The sequence below is a fragment of the Manacus vitellinus genome, unplaced genomic scaffold (assembly GCF_001715985.3).
Source record: "Manacus vitellinus isolate BGI_N305 unplaced genomic scaffold, ASM171598v3 scaffold_2_pilon, whole genome shotgun sequence".
NCBI classification, from domain to species: domain Eukaryota; kingdom Metazoa; phylum Chordata; class Aves; order Passeriformes; family Pipridae; genus Manacus; species Manacus vitellinus.
The window spans coordinates 37,578,372-37,594,657 of record NW_021940208.1 but is presented as its reverse complement, the minus strand read 5'-3'; the positions used below and the strand labels follow the sequence as shown (position 1 = coordinate 37,594,657).

The following is a 16,286-nucleotide window of genomic DNA, read 5'->3' as shown; positions in this document are numbered from 1 at the left end:
ACAAAGCATTTGTGAGGATGTGTGTGTGAGCATGTGTGTGTGAATGTGTGCACAGCCCGGTGTGCCGGGCTCCTCCCGGGTGTGTGTTTGACTCGTGTCTTTGCTTCCCTCAGCAGCCGAGAGCCCCCCGCCTTGCCCGTACCCCCACGCCCGGTGGCTCCCGCTGTTTGTGGGATCGGAGCCCCTCCCGGTTTGCGATGGTCTTTACGCCACCACTGCACACTACCACTCCTGCTCAGCCATAACCTCCCTCCTTATGTTCTCTCCTCGCCTTTTTTATTCGTCCCCCCGCCCAAAGACGTGCCTGTTCCCCTGACAGGAGCTGCGGTCACACGCAGGCGGCTGACCAAGACCGAGAGGGGATCTCATGTATGCTTATAAATATCTGAAAGCTGGGTACCAAGAGGATGGTGTTGTTGCAGAATGTGGACTATGTCATGATTATCTTAAGTCAGAATGTTCCTTGATGTAAGATCTTTGTATACTTTCATGCCTAGTCAGCAAGAAAGGAGACCTAATCAGTGAAACAGGCAGCAGCCGGAATCCCTTAGTCAAGGACATCCGGGAACTAACAAGCTTTAAGGATCAAGATGGTATTGTATATCAGTAGGATGGATAGCAGTTAGCATCCCTTACTCAAGGGCATCCTGGAACTAACAAGTCTTAAGGATGTATTAAATCAAGACCTTGATGTATGTCTGTGTATAGATTACTTACTTGGCAAAATACTCAAGGTCCGTGTATCCTATAGCTTAACTATGTTCATTATAATACTAAAAATTAATGCCTATGGGTCAAAAAGACCCCTGCCCGGGTGAAGACCCTTCCCCATAGCACATGTAGAAGTTAGCTGGGGTTATGTAACTTGTATGGCAATTACTAACCAATCATAATAGAGGGGCTGTACTTGGAAAGTTACTAACTCTGAATTTCCATGCATAAATAACAGTCTGAAAAGTCCAGTGGGTGTGCTTGATTTGTGGAATACCACCAAGCACCCAGGCTTGCATAGCTCTGAAACAAATAATCAGTGCTTCTCTTGAGTGTGTAATTATTGGCTTGTTACACACCAGGTAACAAATCCAATTTTGTGGCAACAGTGCCAGACTCTTTTTGGTGGTGCCCAGCTCCAGGACAAGGAGCAGTGGTCAAAAACTAAAACACAAGAAGTTCCACCTTAGGAGGAGGAACTTCTTTATGTTGAGGATGACAGAGCATGGAATAGGGTGCCCTGGGAGGTCGTGAAGTCTCTCTTTCTGGAGACATTGAAAACCCACGTGTTCCTATGTAACCTGCTTCAAGTGACCCTTCCTTGGCAGATGATGTCCAGAGGTCCTTTCCAACCCTAACAATTCTGTGATTCTCTGAACCTGGGTGGGAGGAGTGGCTGGAGGTCTGTCCCTGCTCCTCTGACTGCAGGGAGATGAGGATGGGTTAAAATCTTTGATCTTCATTCCAGTTGCTTTTGCAGCGCTCGCTGGGATTCACTTGCTTGTTTTCTTCTCACTGTTTCTGGGCTCTTTTTGGTAAACTGAAAGTTGTCAGAGAAGTCTGGGCCACGACATGGTGTGCTTTGGTCCCCTCTGTGGCTTCAGATGGCAGAAGGTGGTCACTGTTTGTCTGCATGTAGCTGCACTCAGGTGTCTGATGTTAACAACAGCACACTCATATTTAGCACAAATTTGTCATCTCTGAGCAGTGTGCAAAGGAAGCTTCAAAACAGACATGAGAAGACAGCCCCTGCCCTACACCTTTCACGGAGCTTTATATTGTGATGCAGCATTCCCCTTTTGTGTCTAATCAAAATAGGTTCTTCCATGTTTTGTTTTTCTTTTCTGCTACCAGTGTTTTAGGGCAGCTGATAACTCTAATGTCTGCACTACAAATGCTTGTAAACTTTGCATCTTTAACTTTTTTATGTCAAACTTTTTTAGCACTCTTATCCCATAACAGTTAAGAGCAACCTTTCTTCAGAGTCAGCTGTGTGTCCAGTCAGGCTGCTGGTATAAATTGTAGTGTTCTGTTTGTCCTTGGGGTTATCTGCAGAGGAGAGGCAGGCTATGGCAGAATCAGTAAGCTTAATGTTGGTGTAAGAATGCACTCCTGTCAAAATGCTGCAGGAATAGGATGAGGAGAATGGCTGTGTTTACCCATCCTAATATATCATATGTCACTTCAGATACTTAATAGGTGATAGATCCATGCTGTGGAATCCACTTAACTTGGATAAGAGACTTCAGGGACAGAAACTGTTTTCATTAAATGATCTTTATTGTGACCGATATGTATGGGTTCTGTTTACATTCACAAAATTGTTTTATCTCTTTACTAGGTGAAGATATTTGCCCCCAATACTGAGCAAAGAGATGTAGTCAATCACCTAAAAGGAAGTCCAACAGAAGAGAAGAGAAATGTGTTAGTTGAAAGTGCCAGGTTGGCAAGAGGAAACATTCAGGATTTGGCTGAACTGAAAGCTGCTGAATTTGATGCGGTCATTTTCCCTGGTAGGTACTCAATATATTTATTAATTATTAAGTCATTAAGTTCACTAACTTACAAGTTAGTGTAAGCCAGAGTGTTCTTTTGATATTAAGTTAAGCATCACACCATTCCTTCGTTCTAAAGATTGTGAAAACTTCAGTTATCTGCTCGCCAACAGGAACACTGACCAGAGTACAAAAATAGGGTCAGAACTTGGTGTTACATGGCATTGCCTTAATTTTAGGGCTTCTGAAATGGTTGACAGAATAGCAGGTCACCAGATAAATTATATTCCCTCTCAGATGTGAGTAGATTCTGTTTTAATCATGTATCTTCTCTGCAGCTGATCAAGTTATACTAAGCATGTCTATGGATAATTTTTTATTTAGAGACCAAAAAATTGCCTTCCAGACAGAGGTAATTGTAATCACTTTTAGAAATGAAGAAACCAGAGCGTCATGAGGAAATTATGAGTTGCTGAAGATCACTTTTGAGAATATTCATAGTACTGTTTAATACTGCCTTTGTGATTGGCCCTAAATGCTAAAGTAAGGCCAGCAGAGGGAGCGTGTGTATAACGCAGAGAAACATTCTGCCAGCACTAAAACTGTGTGTCTGATACCAGGGCTGATCAGGGCAGGAGGAGAGGCTCACAGATGTTTTCCACGTTAATTTCATGCTCTTATAACCCAGGCTCTGGGGGTTGCTGTAATAACTGTTAGAGGGAAATAAACTCTATTAAGCTTGAAAATTAAAATCTTACCTCAGAGATTTCAGATCACACTTGAAAGTGAGCAAACCGGGAAAGGAAAAATATTAAAAATGCAAAACTTCTTTATGTTGTCCATTAAAATACTTGTGAAAATCTCTGTATGTTTTTTGTTGAAAAGTTGATGTCATGAACATTCCATAAAGAATCAAGTGTAAAAACTTTCTAATAACCTTACTTGGATTATTCTGATGGTTATAAATCTAGCAAACAAAGGGGATATAAAATACAATCTGTTTGTACAATTAAATGAAGATTAAGTGCAAGTAAAGGTTTGTTATAACTAGTTTCTAGGAAGACAAAACAGCACTATTTTTAATAAGAAATGTTGGCATCATTCACAAGTTTTTTGTCTCAGAATATCATGTTATAATTTCCTCTTTATGTAAAATCTTCTTCATTTTTATAGTGTTAATCTCTTTGGTTTTAAGTCCAAAAATAATTCTAGGGAAGGAGAAATGCTCTTCTATAATTGCTTAAGTATCAAACTAAAACTTGAGTGTTGATTACTGTACAGGGTCAAATCACTGTTTGCATTACTCCTCTGAATTGCACACTTCTGCTTTTAACTAGTATTGGTCTTTCTTCTGATCCCTCTCTTATTGAGGGGTGCATAACAGATGGTGCAGCTGTTCTAGTGACTAGCAGATGAATGGAACCGTTTCCTGTTTGTCTATTTGCCACTTATTGAAGCAAGATTAAGCTTTCTGGCATATATAAAACCTACATGGTATAAAAAAGTGTGCCATTAACTTTTAACATTGTAAACCCATCATTTGCAGGTTACAGTTACATCGTTAGGCTTTTGGCACAGTAACTTAACAGTCCTAGGTTATGTTGTAAAGTATTATGTTGTAAAAAAGAGCTTCTGTCTGGTATTGAATTTAATGGCTTTTAGCAGTGCCTTACATTTGAGGTTTTTGTCTGGGTTTTTTTTAGGTGGTTTTGGTGTAGCAAAGAACCTGTGTTCCTGGGCTGTAGATGGCAAGGACTGTACTGTCAACGAGCACGTGAACTCCACACTCCAAGCTTTCCACAGTGCTAAAAAGCCCATTGGTTTGTGCTGTATATCACCAGTTCTGGCAGCTAAAGTCTTTCCTGGTTGTGAGGTTACGGTCGGGCAAGATAAAAATGTAGATGGAAGGTAAGAAGGAAATGGAAGGAGATGATTTACATGGGAATTAGGATATTGGCAGTCTTCTGTGCAGAAGTCTCTTTATTTATTGTGCAGTGTGATGGCTAATGAGTCACTGGGTGTAGCATCTGCCAGTCTTAAAAGTGAGAGAACAAGTGGCTTTTACAGGATCATAGCTGTGCAAACATGCAGGTGACCAGGGATATCAAGTTATTTTTTCTCGTTTCATTCATGGCAATTGAGGGATAGATTTTAGCTCATCTTAGGCGAAATACAGAATTTGCTTACCCAATGCCTTTGAAGGCCGTGATTTATCTTGCAAATGTGCAAATGAAGAACAGGCATTTGGCCAGCTGGCATTCAGAAACTTGGTACCCTGTGGTAATTTGAGTGGCTGTTTAAATTGCTTCTGTGGGCTTTTGTCTGCTCATGGATTTTTAATAAAAGTTTTTCCGGTCATAGGGGTTTGGGGCCAGTTTAGGGGAGGCAGATGAGAGCAGGGCCTGGCAGAAGTCAGTGCTGCTTAAAGGACTGTCAACTCCTGATAAAACTTCTGCGCTAAGTTTGCCAGCAGCAGCAGTGAGTGGTTGTATCTGTTCCTCCCTTATCCTCAGAAAACAAAAAATTAAAATTCCTCTGCATAATCCCAGAGGATAACTTTGCATGGAGGTGTTGGAAAAGATGTAATATCTCTGCAGGTTCACCTGGCTTCTCCCAAACCTTTGAGGATCAGTTATGGTTGCACTTGGTATAATTTTATAAACTTACTGAAAGATGGTTAAAAACAGAATTGTACCTTCTGACATACCATGGCTCTGCATTTCAGACCTTGTTTTCAAAGGTATCAGATCACTTAGTGCATCCAGAAGGGGTGGGAGAACCTGACAGTAGCAGCCCCTTTAACTCCCATGTCATCATCACATAAAAAGTCACTTAGATATTACTGTAGTTCTCTCGTTCTAGTTACATTGGCAGAACTTTATGGTTGTATCATCTCTTTATGTTAATTAAAGTCTTTTTATTTACAGATTTCCTGATGCTGAAACGGCCTCTGCTATAGCAGAGCTTGGATGTAAGCACATTTGCAAAAATGTAAATGAATCTCATGTGGATAAAGCCAATAAAATAGTTACTACCTGTGCTTTCATGTGCAAGGCTCCTCTGCATGAAATCTTTGATGGAATTGGAACAATGGTACAAGAAGTCCTGAAACTTGCCTGACTGGAAGCATACAGACTTCTGCATGGAAATCAGTGTAGCTAAGCATAAGCATTTAGCTTCTTTTGATTGTATTAATAAAACAATGTAACTGCTGAACTTCATAATTCTTGGTTTGTTTGGTGTGATTGTTTATTTTTTGTTTGTTTTTTTTTTTTGTTTTTACTCTTTAATATATCGTGGTTATTTCTAAGTTTATCTATTTCTCTTCTAAAGTAGAAGAAGCTATGTGTTGAAGGTGATTTTTTTTCTCATAAATCCAAATGTGTTCAGTCTTGAAAAGATAGTGCAGCGGGTTTTATCACATCACTAATGATCGTCAGTAGTTCACATTTGCCTTTACCCAGCTGTAATTACAGGTGAAATAGCTGCAAATGAGTCTCTTTACTTGCAGTATAGATGAGTAAATCAAGTCTACTTTATAATCAGAAGGGGGAAAGTATGTGGTTATTTGGGTATTTTTCTTCCCTGGTAAGTCTAAGCAAGTATAAGAAATGGACTTCTGAAATTTTTGCAGAGCCCCTAGGTAAACCAACTTTATAAACCAAGATCCAGCACAAATGAAAGCATTGTATGTGGAAAATAGACAAGTTTTGCTCTAATAAATGGAGCCATTTGAGATTTAATTAGTAAAATTAATTAGTTTTATTTCATGATTTTTTTGCATACATAGTTTAGTACCCTGAGGAAGATTTTATATATGTTAGAACACATGCTTTGATCTTACAAATGTGAACAAAGGTTGTCAGCTTCTCTTAGAGGCACAATCTGTCAAGGCTTTATACTCCTGAAGGAACAAAAAATTCCCAGAATTCGTTATCAAGGTGTACTGATTTTTGCTGTGGACACTTAATTGCCTCGCAAAAGAAGTGTTCTGAAGCTCATGGGTCTCTGTCACTCATGCCAAGTGTACTGTAGCCTAAGCTTTGCCATGCCTGAAGGAATCTAAACTGTCATCATGTGCTAATCGTGTCATGTTGAGCAAGTGCCTTGTAACTGGAGTGGGAATAAAACAGGAACAGATCTGTACCACAGAGCAGCCAAAAGATGGAACTGGGAAATAACGCTTTTATGACGAGGAGTGTTGAGTTGTCCCTGTAGCTCGGCAGCTGGTGTCATCAGGACGAGCACTGGCCTTTAGCCCATCAGTGCAAGGCCAGTCATTACAGCAGAGCCCGACGTGTTGCAGAGTATCAAGTGCTACTACTCTGTGCTGTGCTTATTTTAGCACAAATGTCAAAGCTCAGCTGTAACAGGTGGCCTCTTCAAGGAGGCTGTAGAGATAAATCTACAGAAATAAATTATATATATAAAGGCTTTATTATTCCCTGTCCTTCTAACAGTGATGATTTTCACAGACACAGCATTTCCATACTCCTCCAGAATTTGGATTTCCTGTATGGAGTTATTTAGGAGAAGCAGAACACAGATTTTTGGCAGAAGAGCAGGGAAATTTTTGTGTCGTGCACAAGCAGTGAGTGCTCTGCCTCTAGAGGAACAAAGATAGCTGAAGTCAGCTGTGCCAGCAGAGGATCTTCTGTTCAGCCTGACTGAGCTCTGCACATACACAGTAAATTATTTACTTAGTGAGAAGCTATGATACTGGACTGAACATGGTTCTTGTGTTAGAGGAGTCTTATTTAAAAGGGCTTGAGTCACTAAACAAGAGTTTGCCCTGAATTTTGTGTTTGCTTTGTGAACAGCATCTAGCTGTCAGCTGGAACATTCAAAAGCACAGCTTCTGTGAAAGCTCTCTAGCTGACTGTCCTGATAGAAAGGTACCTAACACAGAACAGTCCTCTACTTTTTCCAGGTTGTACACGGTCTCTATAATGCCTTCTGTGGCTTCTGCAGGCAGGACGCTGAGGGCATTGGATTGAAACTTTTTCTCCAAGTCCTGCTTTTTCAGAGGTTTCCTCCAGTGTCCGTAGAACGTATCGCAGCGGTCACTGATCATGTTGCCATCCCGAAGTGTGACACTCACTTCGCAGTAAAGACTCTCAAAGCTGGGTGTGTTATCAGGAGGGTGCTCCAGCTCTGTTTTGTGGAGGAGCTCCTGCAGGGCTGGCCGGTGAATATTCTCATTGGTGAAGGACTGGACTGACACGCCGCCATCCAGCAAAGCAGAGCATGCAACAAACTGGAAGGAGTGTCGTGCTTCGTGTTCTGAGGCTGGGCTGGGTCTGTTCACATATTTGACCTCGGGGACTTTGAGAATTATTTTCTCAATTTTATCAAGAGGGAGCAAGTTGCCACTGCTCTCCACAAGCTTCCGCCTAACAGAAGATGCTGCATCAGCCACCCAGTGTGTTCCAAGATGAGCAGGAAAGCATTTGATGGCCACATCTTGCTGGTCCAACAGCCAGGGATAGGACTGCAAGGTTGGCAGAGTCTGTGGGTTATAATCTGTATAAAAGGCACCTATCCCTGACTTCATGTCCAAGATCTGTTTGTTTCCTTGAAGGCCCTGTGAAGCTAAGCAAGCTGCTTCCAGTCCATGCTTGGCAGCATTGCCAACGTGAAGGGGCTTTGTTTGGGTTGCTGCATTAGCCAGTGGGGCACCTGCATAGGAGGCAGCGATGGCCAAGGTATTTTTACATCCCAGCTGGTCAAGAGCTAGCAGTTTAGCACAAGCTGCTGCACTCCCCATTGTACCAACCACAGTCGGTGGGTGAAACCTGCGAAAACAAAAATATCTTCATGACTGTATTTCAAAAATTAACCCGAATTCACTGTGTACACAAGCTTTCTATTCATGGCTGTGGAAGACAGATTGGACCATAATGAAACATACATTCAGAATTCATGTGCAGACCTAATTCATGTGCAGAAAGTTGTCACTTTCCCCCAGGAATAAGTTAAACTGGAATAGTACCACTTGTAATAGGTCCTTCCCAGAAAACAATTGAAATGTTAGAACTGTTCATGGTTCAAAGCATACTGAACAGAATAACAGCAAAAGCATCACAGTTTATAGTCATGTATAAATTATTCTAAATAAATTTAAACTCACATATAAATTTGTATTTAATATAATATTTATAATAATAATTTAAATTTATGTATTATTATAAATCTATAATAATTTATAGTCATCTCTAAATTACATATATCGGGGGAGGTAAGTTTTGTTATTCTGAACTAGTTTTGCAAAATTGATAGAAAGAACACTCAGAAAATAGCAAGGAGACAACTAGGCCATCCCACACTTCAAGGCTTTTACCCCATCTTTTTGGGCTCTGCTCTGAGCCCAACACTGGTGACTCCTTTCTGCTGAGAGCAAGCTGCTGCTTGAAAGTGAGGCGTGATTGTATGTATTCTTGAACGCCTGAGATTTCTAATTTTAAATGTTGCCCTTTTGCTGCTCTTTTTTATAAGTAGGAAGATCATCACCTTCTTGTGAATTGGTCAATGCTTTCAAAAAGAAATTAACTAAACCATAAGGAGTCAAGTAAGTGTATTTACATTTAAGATGACCCCTTCCTAAATTTCCAGACTAACAGCATAGAAAATATGAATAACTGTGCCATCTGTATTTTAACTGACATGTAATTAAGTATATTAACATTGAGAAAAAAAAACTTCCACTCAACTTTCTACTTGAAACATTTCTATGTACCTTTTTGGAATATTCCTGGCTTCACTGGAGAAGCGCAGCAGCCGACCTTGCACTTCAATTCCCACATTGAAAGCTAAGAGCAGATCAAGACCTGAGATTTTTTTCTTCTGAGGAAAGGCCTCTGAGAGTGCAATCACAGCAGGGAGCACAGCCCCGGATGGGTGTGTGGCTGGATGCCAGGTGTCATCAAAATCCATTGAGTGCACCTAATGGAAAGAGAAGCATTGTTTTGTCATTAGGAATGAAGTCTGACTTGGCAAGGTTGGCTCAGTCAAATGAAACTACTGTAATTGGTATAAAAAAGAACACGATTTTCCTTAGAAAGCAAACCTTCAAAAGTCTTTAAGACCTTTACTCCCAACATGGCTTCTTGAGAAGTGATAATGCAATAAAAATCTTGCCTGCAAGGAGTATAATTCTAATTCAAGTTGCACCAGCCTAAAAGCAGTATGACAGTGATTCTTTTTTCCTGCAATTGGTTTTTGCTGCTTTAATTAAACCTGTATAATTAAAGTAGCAGTTCTAGCATTCACTATGCGAATGGTGAATTTGCACTTCACCCAAAACATAATGAAATATAAACAAATGAAATTACTTCCCCGGTTCTCCATTCTGATGCTGCTGTTAGGACTCACATCATACAGCTATAGCAGTCAAATCCATACTGCTCAATGAAAGTTTTATTATCAGAACTACTTCTCCAGTGCAACTATCCCCAAGCCTGCAAATGTGCAGGAGGCTTTAGCCTGAATTTTCAGCACATCGAAACAAGACTTGTCACATAAGGAACCAGACTCCCTTGAATTGCTAGGAGTAGGAGAAAGCTACAGTCTTAATACTGGGATGAGCTGCTTAGCCTGCGAAAGTATCCAAAGTGGTGCTTCTCTTAACTCTGCCCAGAGCCCAGCTGCTCATGAAGATGTTGGGCATTCCCAGCATGGCATGTGGCTTCTGTTCTGGTAGCAGACAGCTGCAGGCAGCAATGCAGTGCAGTCACTGTTTGTAATGTACTGCTTATCAGACATGTTCCCTTCCCCGCAAAGTTTTGAGAATCCTTGAGGACCTGAGAGGATTCTCAGGGACAACATTTTTAATAGCACAATAATACTTGAAAAATTGACCTTCACATCTATTCACCCATGTGTTACTTCAGAGCAAATTGGGAAGGTGCTCAGGCTCCTCAGTGCTCAGGTTTTGCCCTGTAGTACTGGGAATATGTAGGACTGCATTTCTGAACAGATAGAAGAAAACCCAGTCTGCCTCAAAAAACTTTGATGCCATTTGGGAAGATGCCCTGCAGTGCAGGATAAGGAAAGTTGTGCCCAATACCCAGTAAGCTGTGTTTCTGATGGCTTCAGTAAGTGCTTATAATTGACCTGTGACCGAGATGTAAACTGAAATGATCATATACCTGCTAACGGCCAGATTTGAATATTACAAGGGCTGCTATGAGCTGAGAGGTATCAGATCTCATTTCCAACATAATTTTCTCTACATTGGAAATGAGCTTTTAAATTGGACCTCTGATTTTGTTGTCACACTAATTTAAATAGGCTTAATAGTACCATTTCCTTGGTTGGTCACCTTTTCTAGTTTTGCATAATTGCCAAATTTGTCTACCTCACCTCTTATGCATCTTTCAATTTCAAATGGTTTCAGCCTCAATCTGAATTTAGACAAATGTCTGGGGAGTCAGTTATTGCTTTAATGACAAAGTATGTGTCCAAAATATATAATTGGCTTTTGCAAAATGGGTAACTGAAGATTAAATTGCCTTGTGATGGTATATGTGCGTGTATCTACATGTGCATCTGTCTGTGTTTTTCTGCAGACACGCTTTGCCAGTTGGCATGAAATTTGGATCCCAGTGAAATCAGTGACATCTAGAGTGTCTCTTTCTAAGCACCTGTAGCAAGGCTGTAACAAGCTGTAGAGTTCTGACCTTTGAAAACAGTCCCAGGTCTCACATTAAAGGTACAGTATGCTGTTGAGTTGGATCAGATATATATTACAGCTTAAGCTCAGTCTCATTGGAAGGAAGTTGAAGCACATTAGGAGAACTGTCTAGGAAAGTTTTGTAGCAGGCTTCAGAATAAGCTTTTTGGAACATTCTGTTCTCTCTAGAGCAAGAATGGCATCAATTAGTGTGATTTAAGAGCAAATAAAAGAGCATCCCTTACAGCCACTCCATTCACAAAAGCTGCATACAGAGGAGGCAGTCGGAAATCCAAGCGGCCCCAGATGGTACTGGATAAATCTGAGCTGTAGATCTGAAACAAATTGACATCAGTTAATTCAAAGTCCTGAACCTAAGGACAAATGTGTGCTGTATCTCTGATATAACAGAGATCAGACCATACCCTCTTGGGACCTAACTGCTCCTTTTTATGTGAAAAATTATGTTCTTTCAGAAGGTATGACAATAAACTCAGTTTCCTGTTGTCTTGTGTCCTATTCCACTCAAACAGAGATCAGGGGGCAGACTAACACCATCCACTTGGCCACTCAGTACCTTCACAAAACCTCTGGCCATTCATATCTCTTCTTACCACCCATCAACAGTTCCCTCAGAATCACAGAATCAATTAGGTTGGAAAAGACCTCTGAGATCATCAAGTCCAGCCTAAATGACAGGACTGTCATCATCTTGTCAGGCAAAATGTCCAGTTAAAGGTTTTGGTTTTCTATGTTTTAGTGAGACCCTGAGTAAACAATAGATGGCCTCCTGGTGCTGCAAAATGAATCAAAGGACATAAACTACCATGGTTTGGAAAGGAGTGTTCTCTGTGGGAAGAGACCTATCAGCACACAGAGCTCTGGAGCATGAGGCCAACTAGGCAGGTCTGAACAATAAAATAGTGGGCTAAATTCCTCCTCATTGATGCACTCCTGTGTTGGAAGGGCTTTTCCTCAGGGTCAAGTAATCCTCTAGTTTAAGGAGAGCAAGACTAGAGGAGAAACATGGCTAATGTACCTTAGACAACAATTATGTTTTATGGACTGTAAGTAACCCACTACTAATTCTCCATCCCTTTAACTGTCCCTTAATTTGAAAGGCTGGTGATAAGTATTGTTTACTTTGCAGATGTTTTTAATAAAATCTCATAGGTGAAAGAAAGGAAAGGATTCCTAATTCACTGTGTTTGCAGAGGGGGATCTTAAGATACAGACTGATACACAAACTGTTGCCCATCCAGAGTGAAAAGTAACTTGAGCACTGAAGTTTCCTTGTCTCCAGTGGAAAGAACACCGTCTCTCTTTTTCCATCCACAAAAGAATTTTGCCATGGCAAAGTTTCCCTTTTATAGCCCAAATTTCTCCTTGCTTTTCTTAAAGCTAAACCTTAGAGTGTGCTATAAATGCCAGACACTTTACCTTACTGTACTGCGTCACCTTGTGGCAGACCTCAGTGCTGGTACCCAGAAGCCCCACTCCAAGAGTATCCAAAATCATTCGCTTGCTTCTCTCAATTACTTGGTCTGTCAAATGATTTGCATTCAAACCATGAATCACATTGGCAAAATTTCCCGTAATTGTCTAGAAAGGGAAAAAATAAAGAAAAAGAAGAAGTAGATATTTATCTATATTTAAAGTAAACTCTACTTTTTTTTTCTTTCCTCTTTTTTTGCTTTCAGTTTTGGGCTACTGCTTAGTATGCTGGTCGTTTTTGTTGCCCTGCTTCTGCTTACATGAATTGCATCAGTATAACTAAGGTTTGAATTCTTCCTCTTTTTATTCCCAGAAATGCCACTGTGTTATTTATACTTTATTTATCCTTTCATCATCATCCCTTTCTGTTCTGTATTTCGTCTGCTTTCTCACTGACTTGAATCCTTGAGAGTATGTACTGCAGGTGCTATAACTTTGCAAGATTATCTCTATTTCTGTCTATCTCTATCTCTAATGACTATTCATGCACACACATATAAAACAAATAGAAGTAAAATACATCTATTGTTCCATAGCACCTTCTTATTGCTACTGAAATCAGTGAGAAAATGGCATTTCAAGCCAGTGCAACCACTACCACATAAGAAGGCAAGATTTCGTCTCCCTGATTAGCAGCATTACTATCCCAAATCTTGCCGAGCTTGGAGCTCAGTGGGAGGCAGGACTTGGCAGCCCTACCTTGCACATGTTGCTCATAGCTTCCAGCTCGCATTGAATTCACTCTCAGCTGGAGTCCAAGCTTTTCTCCAAGGCAAGATCTTGCCTCTTTGAAGAGCAGTGGCTCCTTGTTCCTGGATCATGCTGATCTGGGAATTATATATATTTATTTCCCTCTCCTATTAAGCATTGACCTATTAGGCAAATTCAACCTGCTTCTTGGCTGGAGCTGTGAGCTGCTGTTAGTATCTACATTAGAAAATAATCTAGAACTTCTCTTCTTGGACTATTAGAAATGTCCCCTTGTAGAGGTATACATTATTTACAACCAGTCTATACACACAATTTCTTTTTTATACTGGCATTACTGAATATATATCTTCTCTCTCTTTGGAAATTGTCCCCTTCCATTTCCCCTCATCCTTCCCCTTTCTTTACTCCCCTGCACATATCCACAAAGAGTTATGGTATTTCCTTTTGATCTTCATTTTGCTAAGTTAAACAAACCAAATAGCTGTTCTCTCCTTTGTAATACAAATTCAACCCTACTGTGCTCATATTTTTTCATTGCATTGTTCACATTGGATTCCTCTTTTTCTAGCAATGGTGACCAGAATTGTACCTGTTAATACAGGCAAGTTCTCACTCAGCCTTGTACTAAAGCATTAAGATTATCTTGAGGAAGTAGTTACAAGCAGTTTAAAGCATGTGAACCACATATCCCGTACTGTGATATACACCTACTGAAATACACAGAGTGAGGATACAAAAGCTTAAACAGAGAAGTGCATCTTACAGTGCAAAAAAATAAGACAGTACCTTTGCCCACATCTTGTAGGGATGGTGCAAGTCCCAGAGAGACTCAGCAAATAAGTTGTGATCAGTGAGCAGGGGAACTCACTTTCTCATTATTTATATGTGTCTGTCTGGGGTGGGGGAAGAAATATTAGGCCTTTTTTCTTGCTCAACTTGTCTTGTCCATTTCCTCCTCTGCCTGGAATTTTTTTTCTTCACTTTCAACTTTCCTCTGACTAATTGTACCATAAACCATGGGGACTTGTGAGATAGGACTTAGGCAGTCATGTTCTCATGTTGTGTAATTGATATATGCAATACTTCATTACCAGGTAGAAACTAATATATTAATTCAAGTGTCTTATGTTTGGTAGCATGGTGAGGTGTGTGGAACCACAATAATCCATGGATAACTCTACTGGTTGGGAAAGCAATCATCCCAATACTAGACTACAGGATGGCAGAGGCTGTTTTAGCTTAAAAAAACCTGTTGTTAGTTTGTTTTATTTTTTTCTTCTTTTGCTGTATGTCTCTACAATACATACAATTCAGAGTTGGGAAATATATACCTTAAGAATTTCAGACCATAATTTGGATTAAGGCAGCTCTTGGCACTTAAGTAGTGTTTTAACAGCGTGAATGTTAGCTTTGTGTTAGTTAGGTTGTGAGTGAGAAATCTCTGCCCATCCCATCAGGAATGGAGTAGACCCCCAGAGGAGTATAACTAGGGGCCATAGAATAATTCTAAAGCAACTAAGTAATGTCTGTCTGAAGTGTGGGAACAACCTGGATTACTCAACAAAGTATCAAGTCTTCTTGGGCTTGCAACCTTGCACTCCCGGGTTTAAGTGCTGCCTAAAACTTATGCTAGGAACCTCGGCCCTTTACTCAGAATAGCTTCAAATAATTTTGTAAAGACTTACATAACTCCTGAGTTCTTCCAGGTGGAGAACAGCATGGGTCTACATGTGAAGTTAAGCATTGATTTGAGTGGTTCTAACCTCTACTGCAAGGTCCTTGTTCAGGCTGTGTCCGTTCCCCTCACCTCTCCCTGGAAACAGAGTTCCTCCATGACACCAGCACGGATGCTGAGCACACTCCTTTCTGAGCTGGTCCAGCCTGTCTCCAGATCTAGCTCACTGATTGTCAGCTGTCAGGCATGACTGAATTTCGTTCCCTTGGAAATGCAAAATTAAATCTAGCAGCACAAGCAGAGGGAAAGAGGAATAGGGCTAGCAGTATGCTGTGAAATTTTAGGAGGGCACAGATAGGTAAAAAGAGAGAAGAGGGGGTCAATTATTCTCCAGCAAGCACTAATCCAGACATTTGCCTATTTTGCCTGAGCTTTTAGCCAGTTTTGCTTTTGGTTGTTATCTTCGGGTGCTTAACTTGATGCTGAAAATTGCACTGGGTAACACAGTGCCTTAAATTATAGAAGCAGTAATGAGTTAGATTATGAATATAGACAAAGAGCCTGAGGCCCAGATGCCTAAAACTCAGCCCTACAAACACATATAGAATTTTGTACAGGATAACCTGCATTATGTGCAGGTTTCCATTTAAACCCTTGTCCTGTCTTTCTTTTAAATATGAGCAGCTGTTCAGCGTGGCTACTAAACCTATTCCCACACACATTTCTCTATGAATATGCCACAGTTTCCTCACTCATGCATGCATAACTTGCATCTACGTAAAACATCCCAGCACTTTTCCTAGTTCCTGGGTGAAATGTGTGCTTTGGCCAAATCCTGACCCCATGGGGAGGGAGAACCAGAATGCAAATCAGTTCTTCTTCCTTGCCCCACGTATTTCCACACTGAGGAAAATCTCAGAGGTAGCCTGGATGTGCTGAAAAGTTACCTTTGGTGCTGATAAAATCCAGCCCACATAACGGGAGTGCTTACACTGGTAAGGTTGGCAATGGTTCAAAGGTTGATAGAAGTCAATGCTATTGGACTGCAAAAGGGAAAGATTTTGCTAACTTTTACTTTTGTTCTTTCAGCTCATTCTTCCCTCCAGAGAAATGGAAGAAAATATTTAAATTCCAGAACCACAGACCGGCTGCAATTGGAAGGGATCCTCGGAGGTCATCTTGTCCAACTTGACTGCTCTAACAAGGCCACCCAGAGCAGACTGTCTAGCTCTGTGTCCAGTTGAGTTTT

At 40.7% G+C, this 16,286-nt stretch overlaps 2 protein-coding genes across 2 annotated transcripts in view; one reads left to right on the top strand and one right to left on the bottom strand.

The window, feature by feature from the left end:
* The window catches only part of LOC103760838 (glutamine amidotransferase-like class 1 domain-containing protein 3A, mitochondrial), an 8,179-nt gene extending 2,469 nt beyond the window's left edge, over positions 1–5,710 (top strand). Inside the window, exons 2-5 of the mRNA XM_029960993.1 lie at positions 498–598; positions 2,333–2,504; positions 4,190–4,394; positions 5,414–5,710. Coding sequence (XP_029816853.1) covers positions 498–598; positions 2,333–2,504; positions 4,190–4,394; positions 5,414–5,606 — 671 coding nt within the window. The 3' untranslated portion in view covers positions 5,607–5,710. The remainder of the gene's footprint in view (positions 1–497; positions 599–2,332; positions 2,505–4,189; positions 4,395–5,413) is intronic.
* A 1,541-nt stretch (positions 5,711–7,251) lies between these two features.
* On the bottom strand, positions 7,252–14,184 carry ACOD1 (aconitate decarboxylase 1). The gene is made up of 5 exons (XM_008927368.3): positions 14,149–14,184; positions 12,598–12,759; positions 11,403–11,492; positions 9,223–9,428; positions 7,252–8,281 (listed from the first exon to the last, which is right to left on the bottom strand). The coding sequence occupies exons 1-5, from the start codon at positions 14,158–14,160 to the stop codon at positions 7,330–7,332; spliced, it is 1,422 nt and encodes a 473-aa protein (XP_008925616.3). The 5' UTR covers positions 14,161–14,184; the 3' UTR covers positions 7,252–7,329.
* Positions 14,185–16,286: the final 2,102 nt, after the last annotated feature.